This window comes from Lissotriton vulgaris, chromosome 7, assembly GCF_964263255.1.
Source record: "Lissotriton vulgaris chromosome 7, aLisVul1.2, whole genome shotgun sequence".
In the NCBI taxonomy this organism is placed as follows: Eukaryota; Metazoa; Chordata; class Amphibia; order Caudata; family Salamandridae; genus Lissotriton; species Lissotriton vulgaris.
The window spans coordinates 554,773,525-554,786,938 of record NC_141695.1 but is presented as its reverse complement, the minus strand read 5'-3'; the positions used below and the strand labels follow the sequence as shown (position 1 = coordinate 554,786,938).

The 13,414-nt window shown below is 41.7% G+C and overlaps 1 protein-coding gene across 3 annotated transcripts in view; it reads left to right on the top strand.

Moving 5' to 3' along the window:
• The window catches only part of HEXD (hexosaminidase D), a 231,832-nt gene that overhangs the window by 175,745 nt on the left and 42,673 nt on the right, over window positions 1-13,414 (top strand). For all 3 annotated transcript variants that reach the window (XM_086930654.1, XM_086930655.1, XM_086930653.1), the window contains exon 10: window positions 4,320-4,398. In XM_086930654.1, the coding sequence (XP_086786780.1) occupies window positions 4,320-4,398 (79 nt within the window). The remainder of the gene's footprint in view (window positions 1-4,319; window positions 4,399-13,414) is intronic.

The following is a 13,414-nucleotide window of genomic DNA, read 5'->3' as shown; positions in this document are numbered from 1 at the left end:
CTTACACAAAGTAATCATGCACCAGGGGATACTAGGGTCGCACAGAAACAAGTTACAACAGTTCCCTCCTTGATGACTAAATCAGATAATACCAGTCAGACAGCGACAAATATAGATAACCCAAAGAACAACAGTATATTGCCTGATTTGTCTGAGGCCCATAACTCTCTTCTAACTCACATAGAATTAAACATCCCTAGTATTGAAACCAAGGGGGTCATACATGCAGAACAACCCAACCCGATGCCAGACCCAACCACCAGAGAATCTGTTTTAGAAATAGTGCCAGGTGACTGTAGCGTGAGTTTAGTCTCCTGGAACATAGCAGGTTTGGCTGATAAAATATGTGATTCTGCTTGGTTAGCATTTGTCAAGAAAAAAACAGTTATATGCCTCCAAGAGACATGGTTGGAAGATAAAAATGCCTTCATTGAGGGCTATCAAAGCTTTGTTATACCTGCAGCTCCCTCATCTAGGGGCAGAGCAAAGGGGGGCCTGGCTATTTTCATCAACCTGGGACTTTGTTGTAAAATAAGTACTTGTTATAATGCTAATCGGAACATTCAAATGCTTGAAATGAAGAGAGGTAAACATGCTCTGACCCTGATTAATTTTTATAACGCTATCAACGGCAATGGTCAATGTAACATCTCGACCCTAAATGAGATGATGAGAAAGGGGGCAGGTATACTGTCACAGAAGGTGTTGATCGCAGGTGATTTTAATGTACATCCATGTGGTAACCCAGGTGTCACCCCCATGGGATCTTTGGGGTGTAATAGTGTGGAAGGATTTCATTTTGCCCACTCCAGGGGTGGAGTTAATCTAAATGAGCTGGTGAATGAAAATAATCTGACTGTAGCCATGTCCATGGTTCCTGAGACCAAGGTCTTTGATATACCCACATTTAAAGGTTCAGGTCAGGGGTCCTTTATAGACCACATATTACTATCTGCAGACCTTGTAAATTGGGTCTCGAGATTTACCATTCTTACAAGCATTTACAGTGATCACAACCCCATAATCATTAGTCTGGGTGGGGTTTTATTTGAGCAGCGAGTGACCCGAGAAGATCGGGGCACGTTGAGATGCATAAATGGAAAACGTCGATTGAAGTGGTCAATGGTAAATCAAGTAAATTTGTACGCTGAAATAAATAAGTTATGTGGTGAGGAACTAGCAGCCTGTACGTCACTATATACACCTCCTGAGAAAACCCTGGCCGGCCTTGGTGTCAATAGTAGGCTCTATGCTAACAGTACCGATGAGGGGTCAAACCAAAAATAACTCCAAATGGTTTGACCATAACTGTTCTAAGGCAAGCAGAGACCTGAAAAGGCGTTAAAAATTAAACCTAGAGATCACGGTCAAATTAAAAACTTGCGCCTGATTTATAAGAAATCACTAGCTATTCGTAAAAAAGAAATGAAGGCTAGTACTATGGAGTCTCTTCTTGACCCATCAGTGTTGGGGAACAGTAATAAATGTTGGCAAATTATTAACAAACCTTTGTTTGATAATCCTAGTGACACAGCTCTTGGCACTAACATCTCAGAGGAGGATTAGGTTACTCACTTTAGTGCAATTTTCAAGAGTAACGAGCAACGGACAGAAAATGCCTTTTTAACTCCAACTGAGAATTCTCTGTGCTTTTCAGTAAATGAGGTAGAAAGGGGTATCCAAGGATTAACCTGTAATATGGCCCCAGGACCGGATGGCTTGCCACCGGACCTTTTTAAATCCAGTATCTCCTTCTGGGACCCCGTCCTTACTGCTGTAGTAAATGCAGCTGTGATCTCGGGATGCCCAAGGTCGTGGGGGTTATCGACCATAGTCCCTGTATTTAAAAAGGGCGACCGCAGTAGCCCGTTATGCTACAGGCCAATATCTTTAATTAATTCTGTAGCTAAAGTGGTAGGTGGTATAATTCTCAATAGGTTAACCATATGGGCAACTGAAAACAATATTATATCCCCTATACAATATGGTTTCAGACCTGGTCATTCGACAATTACACAATGTCTGAACCTATATTTGATTTTAAGCAAATATACCCTGGCCAAGCAAGGAACTGTCTACATGGCCTTTATGGACTTATCGTCCGCTTTCGATTGCGTGGACAGAGGCAAACTATGGGTTACCCTGTTAAAGATGGGCGTAGAGAAGAATTTAATAAATCTTCTGGTTGACCTGCACTCCGACACAAGAGCCAATGTCCGTTACACCCAAGATCTGAAAGTAACGGGGGAATTCAGAATTAACCGGGGTGTCCGGCAAGGGTGCATCTTGGCTCCTTCCCTCTTCAACTTGTATATTAACGAGTTGGAGGAATACTTGTTAAAAACAGGAGCCGATTACTCCTTTGTAGGTCGTAAGGGGGTCCCTGTGCTGCTTTACGCAGATGATGCTGTCCTTATCTCTAGGACAGCAAATGGTCTCCAGAAACTTTTAAATTCTTTCTTTGACTTCATGGAGTCCTGTGGCCTAAGTGTTAATAATTCTAAGTCCTATGTTTTGAAAACAGGCCAGGGTTCTCGAAAATCCAATCTCCTTTGTATAAATGGGGAAAAAATTCCTACCACTAATACTTTTTCATACCTTGGGGTCCTCCTTGATCACAAACTATCCTGGGGCCCCGCCATTTGTAAAAAGAAGGGTGAGGTAACACGTGTTAATGCGGCCATACTTGGTTTTGCGAACAAAATTGGCAACAGCCCGGTGGCCGCTTTACTCAAACTATATCAGGCAAAAAGTGTTGCCGTCGCCTGTTATGGAAGCGAGCTATGGGGTTATAGAAAGATGAGGGACCTGGAGGTCACAGAAAATAACTTCTTGAAGAAAATACTGAGGCTGCCAAGGGGAACTGGAAATTTTTCGGTACATGAGGAGCTGGGTGTACCCTACCTAAGTGATAGAATAGCAGTGAACCCCGTACTGTGTTGGTTGAACTGTTGGCTCAACAATGATATACCCCTCACTCTTGAAATATTAAAAGAAGCCTTAACATTGGATGGAAGGTTTAAGGTCCCGTGGCTGAAGTATATTAATGACTGCCTGATTGCAATTGGTCGGCCTGATCTGTTTTTAACCCCAAATCTTATCACCAAATCCGATGTCATTTTTGTAAAAAATGCCATGATGACAACTAGGTACACTGCCAGGGAGGAGGTTGAGTTGCAGAAGGACAGTATTAGGAAACATGTCCTACTTAAAACTTGTCTATAAATGGAACCATATTTATCATGGCCTATGACGGGCTATGAACGTTATTTGCTAACAAGGTTCCGTTTTGACTTGTTTCATCTCCTCCTGGCGGTACCAAGTGGGGCCCATCGGGATGAGGTGTTGCCAGCTTGCGGCTGCGACGGGAAGTCTCCGCAAGGCCTGGCACACTTTTTATTAATTTGTCCTTATTACATAGTGCCCCGGAGGCTATACTTAAAGCCCTGCCTTAAAAAACTGAATTTTGCACAGATAAAACCTGCACTTATTACCTTCAACTATTGAAAAGCGATTGCACTTTATTTGTTTGTAATTTCCTGAAATTAGCAATTACCTTCAGGAAAAGTATGGAGAGATAATTATGCTGCTAATGCCTTTAGGCATTTTTAATCTTTTATTGTACTGAATTTATTTATATATTTTTATATATTTTTTTAAAAAAGTTTATGCTGCCCGTTGCTTCTGTCTTTTACAGTGTTTAAAGAAATTTGTACTTGTGAAATATCCGGACTGCTTTTTTATTGTTTGTTGATGAATTGTGCTTTTATGATTGTAATGTTTACAATCGAATAAAGATATTTGAATTGAAAAAAAAGCAACCCTTTATTCACATGCTTTTTTCTGCTCTCGCTACACAAACCAGCATTGGTAATGCTGACTTCATGATGTAGAAAGGTCAAACCTGTTGGATTTGCTAGTATTTGTTTAAATTTGTTTGTGATTGTGAACAAAAAAGAAAACAAATCTCCAAAATTCTTTCATGAAGTCCGATAAGAATTGTGCAGCCTTGCAATCTGTTTGCATGGTCTCTTTTATTCTTGTGAGGCATGAGAGGAGTTTGCAAAAACATATGATGTGCATTACCGTACCGTGCCTTTTAAGTTATTTGGCATGACTCCCAGAATCAAAAAAATACAACGTACCTGGGGCACCACTACACATCTTAGGTTATACAGGAATTGTGTATACACAATTTAGCTCAAGTATGCAATCATATTCTTGTACTGTGTACACATGTTTATCGGTAGTTAGTAGGTTTTGGGTAAAATCTGAAAATGTGATGTATCATGTAGTTCATCTTTGCATTGCTTTGGTAGGTGGCTACACAGAAAAAGTCAAAGAATTTGTGGAGCAATCATTGGGAATAGCCTATCTGGACCTTGATATCGGCATGAGGTAAATCATCTTCGTTGAAGGATTTTTTGAATGAATTGATTTCAATTATGCTTCAGAACTTCCAATTGCTGTTCTTACCATGAGGAACATTGAGTAAAGGCGACTGGGCTGAAGTATTTGGAAATTTCGAGGTTTCTTCAGCTGACATTCGTCTCTCAAAGAACATTAAGGCGTTTGCCGTTGGTCAGAAACATATTTAATGGTATTGAACTTTGAATGCATCTTGTCCATTCTGCAGTTTTAAATGGTGATTAACTCAGCTGCTAATGGGGGAATTTTAAAGGATACATTTTAAAACTGAATGATGTAATGTATATGTGACTAAAGCTCTGATTTAAACTGGTGTTTTGACTTATCGAGTTGAGCGCCAGGCTGAGGGTGTAATTTTTTTATTTATTTATAAAGTTTGATATAGCGTGGGTATCAGAGCGCTTTACAATTACGCTGATAGAGTAACATTCTAGTTTATTCTTCCTGGCTCAAGATTTAACAAGCCTGCGGATGTGCGCAGCAGACTCAGCAATGACGGGCCAAAGACAAGCCCGTCCATGGCCGGACAGGCCAAGGAGCCAGAACCCCTGCACGTTCACCCTCTTTGAGAGAAGACCTAGAGCGGCTACAACAGCCATTAGGTTAGAGCTTCACACCCAGTATAAACCCCAGTGATGTTTGTATCCTCAGGTAATCTGACTTGTAAAGTCTGCATCAAATATTTCGGTAGCGCAAACAAAAAAAACGCAATGGTTAAAGAGGCACAAGTAGAGGAAACCAATCCAAGAGGGAGCTTTTATTTAATTAATTGTAGGTCACTCCCCAGACATAAAATAGAACTCTTTAATCTCCTTGAGGAATTCATGCCAGAACTGTTATTTTTGATGGAAACCTGGTTGAAAGAATATTTTGCACCAGACTTTGTGATCACCTTCCAACAGGATTATACAATAGTACATGTTGACTGGCAAAATAAAGTAGGGGGTGGGCAATCATTTTTAGAAAAGATCTGAATGGTAAATTTTCCTCCATTCCCATACCTGGATGTGAAAGTCTTGTGTTTACTATCAAGCTCTCCCATACATTCACTCTGTCCCGGATATTAATTTATCGCCCACTAGGAGGACCTTCCCAATTTCTACAGGTACTTTCCGATATATTTACGGAGCAATGCAGGCAAAAGGCAAACTTTTTGGTACTGTGAGGTTTACAACTACGCTTCGTAAATACGAAGTGTACCACTGTACACAACCTAATTCAGGATATCGAGGCTCACCTAAAGAGTGATGTTACCTACAGATAAAAAAGAACATCTACTTGATCCCATTCTTTCAAAAATACCTGAGCTACGACCAGAAATTTCCCTTCTTTCTCTACTGTTGGTTGGACCACTATCTGACTCGTTTCCATCTCCAAAAAGAAGGAATTAAACCTTCATACACTCTGCAGTCCATGCCATGTCATAGTTGGGCAAAGCTGGATGCTGAAAACTGAGAATTCACCCTATCTAGCTCGGTCTCAACTATAGAAGGAGAGATAGCTGAAATGTACTTCACATTTGAAAATGTGATTGAAAATTCACTAGAACAGTAACTTCCCAAGAGAGTACAGAAAGCTGCTGTACCCAAGTACCTGCCCCATAGTTCTCAGCAGAACTTTAAATCCTTAAAAAAGAATGTACATGGAAAGAAAGAAGCTGGAGGAAACAGTATGACTCCATTAGTAAAAGATTATATATAAGGGCATGGTCAAAAATATCACTATGCCATAAGGAAGGCCAGAGTCTACTTTTAAGTGCAAAGGTTGAAAATGCAGCCAACTCTACCAAATAGCTCCTTAACGTGGTTAAGACTTTTATGAACAGGACAAATAGCCCCTGAAGCCAGATGTAACATGCTTGCAAGCTATTTTCAAGAAAAAGTCAATAACATCTGTGTGTCCATCCCTAAGGTCGGACCCCTAATCACCAACTTCAGTCTGACACCCCAGAAACATACGAAGGAGAATCTTTGATCCTTCTCCGAAATCAAAACAGAAGACATCATAAGTCTTCTTACTACAATTAGATCAGGATCTACCCTAGACGCCGCACCAACTAATATCCTTCTTAAAGGCATGAATTTCATCTGCCCCATCATGGCCAAAATACTTCATCACTCTTTTGAAACAGGTGAAATGCCCCCAACGTGGAAACGGGCCATGCTGAAGCCTCGTCTGAAAAAATCAACCTTGGATCCCTCATTACCCGAAAGTTACAGGCCAATCTCTCTTCTTCCTTGTGTTAGTAAAGTTGCAGAAGAATTTGTGAATAATATTCGACACATACAGTTTTCGAAGCTGGAAATAGCCTGGAAACAGCGTTGCTAGCCGTGATTGAAGAGCACAAACGAATCTTAGATTCCAATGGTACGACAATGGTCATCTTTTTAGACCTAAGCCCTGCATTCAACCCATCCAACTCTCATAAAAAGACTGGAGGAAGAAGGAATCCATAGCACAGCTCTTAAATGGTTTACCTACATTTTGAGTAACAGAGGTTTCCAAGTGAGTGAGGATTCCTTTTGCTCTGACACCTTTTCCCTGGAATACAGTGTGCTCTGGGATCTTCGTTAAGCCCTACCCTTTTTAACGTCTATGTGCAACCCTTGGCAGATATTATAATGGGACATGGCTTCTCCACAGTATCAAATGCTGCTGATACACAAATCATCATCTCCCTCACATCAGATACAGGAGTACTTTCCACCAACCTTAATGCCTGCCTAAGAGGCTTGAATGACTGGATGTCCAGCCGTAATTTGAAATTTAATGGAGATAAAACAGAGGTACTAGCAGTCTATAATTCCCCTGCTCTCTGGTTGGAACTTCAGAGGACCAACATTTTAGGTAATCTTCCCCCTCCCCAAATTGAAATAAAAAACCTGGGTTTCTTGATAGACAGTCATCTCACCATGGAGGTTCAAGTAAGAAAACTCGCTGCCTCTTGTTTTGGCCTTCCCCAGGCCCTAAGGAAACTCTTCAGTTGGCTACACCCTGCAACTCGAAGAACCATGTCCAATATCTTATCTTGTCCCAACTTGCCTTTGGCAATTCAGCCTATTTAGGGAGCCCTCGGTACATGGTCGAGCGTTTACAGATAGTACAGAACGCTGCGACTCTCTCTACTATCCAAAGCATCATTCAATCTTTTCTTCCCTAGCAACCTTGCATTGGCTACCTGTATACAAGAGAATTCAATTCAAGTCCCTCTGTCTGGCCCATAAAATTATGTACCAAATCCCCCCTCTAATCCAGAAGTTGCTAACTCTTAACACCCCCAAAAGAACATTGCACTCTGCAGACCAGACCTGACACTTTTCCTGCTACCTGAAATCTAGAGAAAGAAGTGGGGAACACTCTTTTGCCTGTCTAGGGGGCAAGCTTTGGATCTCCCTTCCTCTTTAATTGAGATTGACCAATAAAGAAACCAAAGTCAAGAAGCTTCTCAAAACACACCTCTTCTGATTGAATTCCTACTATGCTTGCTGTAGGAAGCCCGCTTGGGCAGCCATGGTCTCTATAAATGACTAGGATAGCATGCATCTCTTGAAATTGTATTCTATGTGGGTATTAGGTTTAACCTAAGCCATACCAAAACCTTACTTATTCAAATATGAAACCACAAAGATGACAGCATGCACTAATGCCGCAATGGTCTGGGTTCTAAGCGGCCCATTATGCATTTGCATGTGCGAAAGGTGCATGGTGTGCACTTTCACATCTTTACGCATTTCCTCTGATGCGCTGCAGTACCATAATGTTTTATCCTGCCTCTGTGCTGGATTGTGCATCCACTGACTGGAGAAGAGGTTATAGCTGTTCTCTCAGTGTCGGAGTCTGGCAAGAGGCTCAATAAGTGAAAGGGCTGGATGGGACCTGAGTAAAGCAAAAAGCGGAAGCAGTTGCATTGTCTTCGTTGTTAGCCTTGTCTGCAGCTTCATGCCTCCCTGCAGTGTCTTTCAGTTTGAGTACCCTAGCGCTGCAAGCCTGTGATGTAGAGTCAGGGGTAGGGATACAGGTGCAGATGACACAGGAGGGGGATCCCCCTAACTCCCATCTATTCATCAGTAACCGAAGAGGCAGAAGCGGATTGCACAAGTACCGACCAGTGCTGACAGGGGAGCATCTGTGTGACTATGACTGCAGGTTATGTCACCAGGGCTAGCAAAAATCTCTAAATTTCGTCAAAAGTACCCTTGCCAAGGTGGCAGCAGTAATTACATCAGCCACCATGACGGAGGGTGGACAGCCTGCCAAAGTCTGAATGAGGCTCAAAATCTTATTCTTGTTTTCATTGATTCTATTATGACACCATCATTGGCCTTGGGTACTCGGACCGTCTACCTCATGCAGTCACTAGCCTGGCCCACCCCAGCGGCAGAGGCACAGGACATGTGCCCCTCATCTGCTGCTTCCATTGATAGCACCATAAATGCTTGACCTAAATAGAAAATACCTTGTCTGAACATTGTTTTTATAGTCGATTGTGGCATATAAGTGATACATGTTCAACTTATACAGAGTTTATGATTTATATTTATATTATATGTGTTTATGTTAATGAAACCCATTACCAGTCATGATTAGTACTCAGGTGCTATGTCAAAAAGTTGTGTCCTCAACGTTTAGATAACTAGCAAGGTGGTGTAAGTTGGGCTTGTCATGAGGTTCAGAGTTCACTGCCAATGCTCTATGCATATATTTGTAGATCGGTTGGTTGCTAAGAACCAAGGACCCAAAAAAAGTGACATTGCACAAATCAGACATTACAATTGGTGGCAATAACTACAGCCTGTTCAGTCAGAACCCTCTTGGTTTGCCCACCTTTCATTTTTTTGAACCGGATAAGTTGGTTTTTCATACTTGCCTATCTTTTCTACACAAGTTATAATCTGCCTTTCATGTGATCCAGTCCATTACTCCTCCAACCTTCTTTCTTTCTCCTCATTCCACCAAAGAGGAGGGTGGCTGCATAGGCTAAACCATAGGCATGCTGTGTCCTACTACATTGATTGTTTTTAATGGGACATAGTGGATGATCATGTCTTTGTGCAAAAAAAGGAGCAGAGAACTCTGGGTAGTTCTCGAGTTTAGGTGGGAAGCCGCTCCAGTATAGAGCACTCTCAACACCAGTGACACTCTAAGTTTGCTCACCTCAAATGTCTGCTTTTCTATCAAATTCTTTAACTGTAGGATTAGGACTGTACCGTCCACACCGAGATAGAAAGGGACAAAGTCTTTTACCATTTCTACAGAAACGTTTTTAAGCATAGGACTAGCACAGTGCTGTCCTTGCCAATCTGTAAAATGGCCAAAGCCTTTTTCCACTCCAGGCACAGTATTACAGCTTTGGATTGGTAAATACCATCCAAGCCAACCCCTGACACGTGTTTCGCTCTAGTTAGAGCTCTTCAGAGAGGTGCAGCTTTGTCTAGACACAAGGGAGCACCCAGTATAAGTCAAAACAATTCCCTTTCAAGCTTAGAGTGACGCATAAATGATGCAAAAAAAGAAGCAGAGAACTCAGGGTAGTTCTCAAGTTTAGGTGGAAAGCAGATCCAGTATAGAGCACTCTCAACACCAGCAACACTCTAAGCTTCACCTCAAATGCCTGCTTTTCTATAAAAGTCTTTAAGAGTAGGATTAGGACAGTGCCATCCACGCCGAGATAGAAAGGGACAAAGTATTTTACCATTTCTACAGCAATGTTTTTAAGCATATGATCATGTCTTTGTGTGCTTTGCCAAAGCTAAAAAGGGCAAGACGGTTCCCAAACTAAGCATTTCTCAATAAGTCATCAATTGTATCGCTATCTTATGTGCTTTATCCAAGAAAGATCTTCCGAAAGACATTTGTTTCCACTCCCCTAGGGTAATGGCTACTTTCACTGTTCTCTCAAGGTACAGTCGGTGACTGAGCTATGCATGGTGGCCATGTGGTCATTCTTTCTTACTTTTATCATTTTTAGTAGATAATAATCTTCCTGCAGATGCCTCTCTGCACTCATTCCCCCGTTAATTAGTTACTGGGATAATTAATAAGATCTTAAGGTATGTAACAGTAGTATGTGCTATTTTTGTCGCTGTCACAAATTCTGTTGTGGTTCCTCTACTCATGCATTGATAGAGATACCATGAGAAAGGTAAACAACCTTTACAACAAAACTTTTACAACGCACTACCATTACGACGCAACTTTTACAACGCAAACCATTACAACGCATTGCGCTGGGGGGGGGGGGCGCTCTAGGATAGGGAATAGGTTTAATTTACTACCCAACACCTTCCCTACTATTCACGGGGATTGGAGTTGGAATAGTAAATTAAACTATTCACTATCCAGTGCCCCAAAGCACTATGCGTTGTAAAGGCATGCGTTGTAAAAACCCCGTTGTAAAGGCATGCGTGGTAAAAGCATGCGTTGTAACGTCATACATCCCATGAGAAAGTATCACAATCTGCCACCACCAAACTGGTTGGCTCCCAGTATACTCCAGTGGCACCAAGTCCGCCAGGAGGAGTCTTGGCTGAAGCCACATTGTGCCACCTGACGGCACTGAAGAACTATTGTTGGTGACATTTTTCTGGATGACTCGGTTGCTTGGAGGGATATTCATGAGATGAGGAATCTACAGGTAGAAAATATATCCACCAAAAATATTTTTACTTAAATAACTTTTTTAGATGTAAAACTTTGACTAAGTCTTTCATACTTAAGAGATTTTAGGACATGATAAATGAACAGGCACACAATTGTAGGACACCCTGGGACATCGCACAACCAAATGTTGTGCTCCTCTTCAACTACACTGACTTTCTTGGTTCAGGGAATACACAAGCAAGTACACAAAGAAAAAAAAATTGTTGACAAGAAAGGAAATGATTCTATCAGAGGATAAAATACATAAACAGAATAGGTGTATATACCCATTTTGATTTCAAGAATTTTACATTCCAAGCACATAAGGGTCTCGTTCTTAACATAATCCGGGACCTTATGGTATACCTCGAATATCTCAGAATGCAAATCTTTACCTTTAGATGTGTCCAATTAATACAAAAAAGGAACAGAAATAAAAACACAGTAGTATAACCGGATGTATCAGGGGAAGTAAGTGGCACAATGTGTATTCTGCCTATATCCTCAGGGGATCTTTTGGTGCTGGTCTAAAATATAGCCTGTCAAATTGATAAGATTTCCGTTTTTTCTGTAGCTTGCCTAATTTATGCTGGGAAGGCATTTCATAGAAGCAGATCCTGGATAAAAAATATGTCACTGCTTGAAGTAATACGATTATTGCAGGCAACCAACAGCTTGAGTAGGGTTGAGCTACCAAGTTGCCAATGCGAGATCTGCTGATGGATTTTTTGGAGGTCAGTAACTTGGATTTGATGATTGAGGCTCTTATATACCAAGCAAAGTATCTTAAAGGAAATATTGTGTCATGGGAAGTCAGTGCAAAGATCAACGCGCTGCAGAGACAGTCCCTCTTAATCGGGACAAAAAGAGAGACGCTGGAGCATAAATAAGTTCATGCTCAACATGCAAACTTGTCGGTTCCATTCAACCTACCATATGTCATCCACAGAGTTCCCTCATCTCGGTCCATGAGTTAGAGGAGCAGGCCCCCAAATTGCAAAATATATAATTTTATCACCTTGTATCACTTTTCAGGTATTCACTCCCCTCGTGTGAGTAATAAAGGCCTTGTCGTCCTCATTTTCTATAAATACATATTTCTTGCCCTGGTGTTCTAATTTTAGTTTAATTGGAAACCTTGGCATAGCCTGCATGCCTAGTGTTTCCAAATCGGCAACTAACAAAATGTGCTTTCCTATTCAAAATACTCTTTTCTGTTGCATCGACGTATTCAATATCACTTGACTCAGTCCTTGTGTACCGGGCCCCTGGACCAGGAGAGAGGCCAGTGCCTGTCCTTTCAGAAAAAACTGCTCAAAATCAAGTCATGCAGAGCAGTGGCGCCAAAGTCCATTCACCTGACAGAAGGCAGTTGCGGCAGACGAGGCCTGCTGGTACCCAGAGCAATAGTGGTCACTTTCACCTCTGCCTGAGTAGTGATTCAACGTTGGAGACGACATTAGCAACACACAGAATCCATCAGGAAATGAGGACTGGCAATGCCAATCCCCAAGAAGAATGGAATTCCAAAAATACCCGTCGACCTTGGGCATCCCGCATCTCCATGTCACTCAGCAGCAGAGGCCATCATAAGATCACGTTGATCATTAATTGCCCACTGCCTAGTAAGTCGCTGTCGCGTGGCCGCCGACAATCTGTGTACATGTGCATACCAAAGGTACATGGTGTGTCTAGCCAGTGTTTAAGCATTGATAATGCAGATGGCTGCAGCAGGGAACAGGTCTCGGCGGCGCCGAATTTTTGTGTGAGGCAAGTTTGCTGCTGCCTGTATTGTTTGTGTGAGGAAATGTTGTACCTTTGCTACACAACTGGCTTTGTTAATGCTTCTTAAACTTCCAGAAATGTTCGATTTCTTTTTTGTCTTTGATCTGACATTGTTAGGACCTAAGGTATGCTGGTGTTAATAACAATGTAGCCCATATATAGAATAATAAACCCACAACTCCATAGTATACGGGTGCAGTAACTTACAGGGAGTGTCTTTACTGTATGGAGGCAGAAGGACCGCATTTGCAAGGTCATGGACTTCAGAGGTGACTTGAGATTATATCCGTTTTTTGCAGTTCTATATAGAGCAAACTCGATCCCAAGGTATTGGAAAACTTTACATAAGGACCATTTACAAGGACACATTCATTTATTTTTTTAGGCATGGAGTGATTAAAAGTGTTGCCCAGAACACAGGCTACTGAGCCGATGCCAAGACTCAAACCTGGTTCCCCAGTTCCAAATTCACCAGCTCTGGCCATTAAGCCACATGCTCTTCCATGCTTTTTAATATACAACTGGTGGTATTTTATTCCATACAAATAAGTCTCTGCACTCA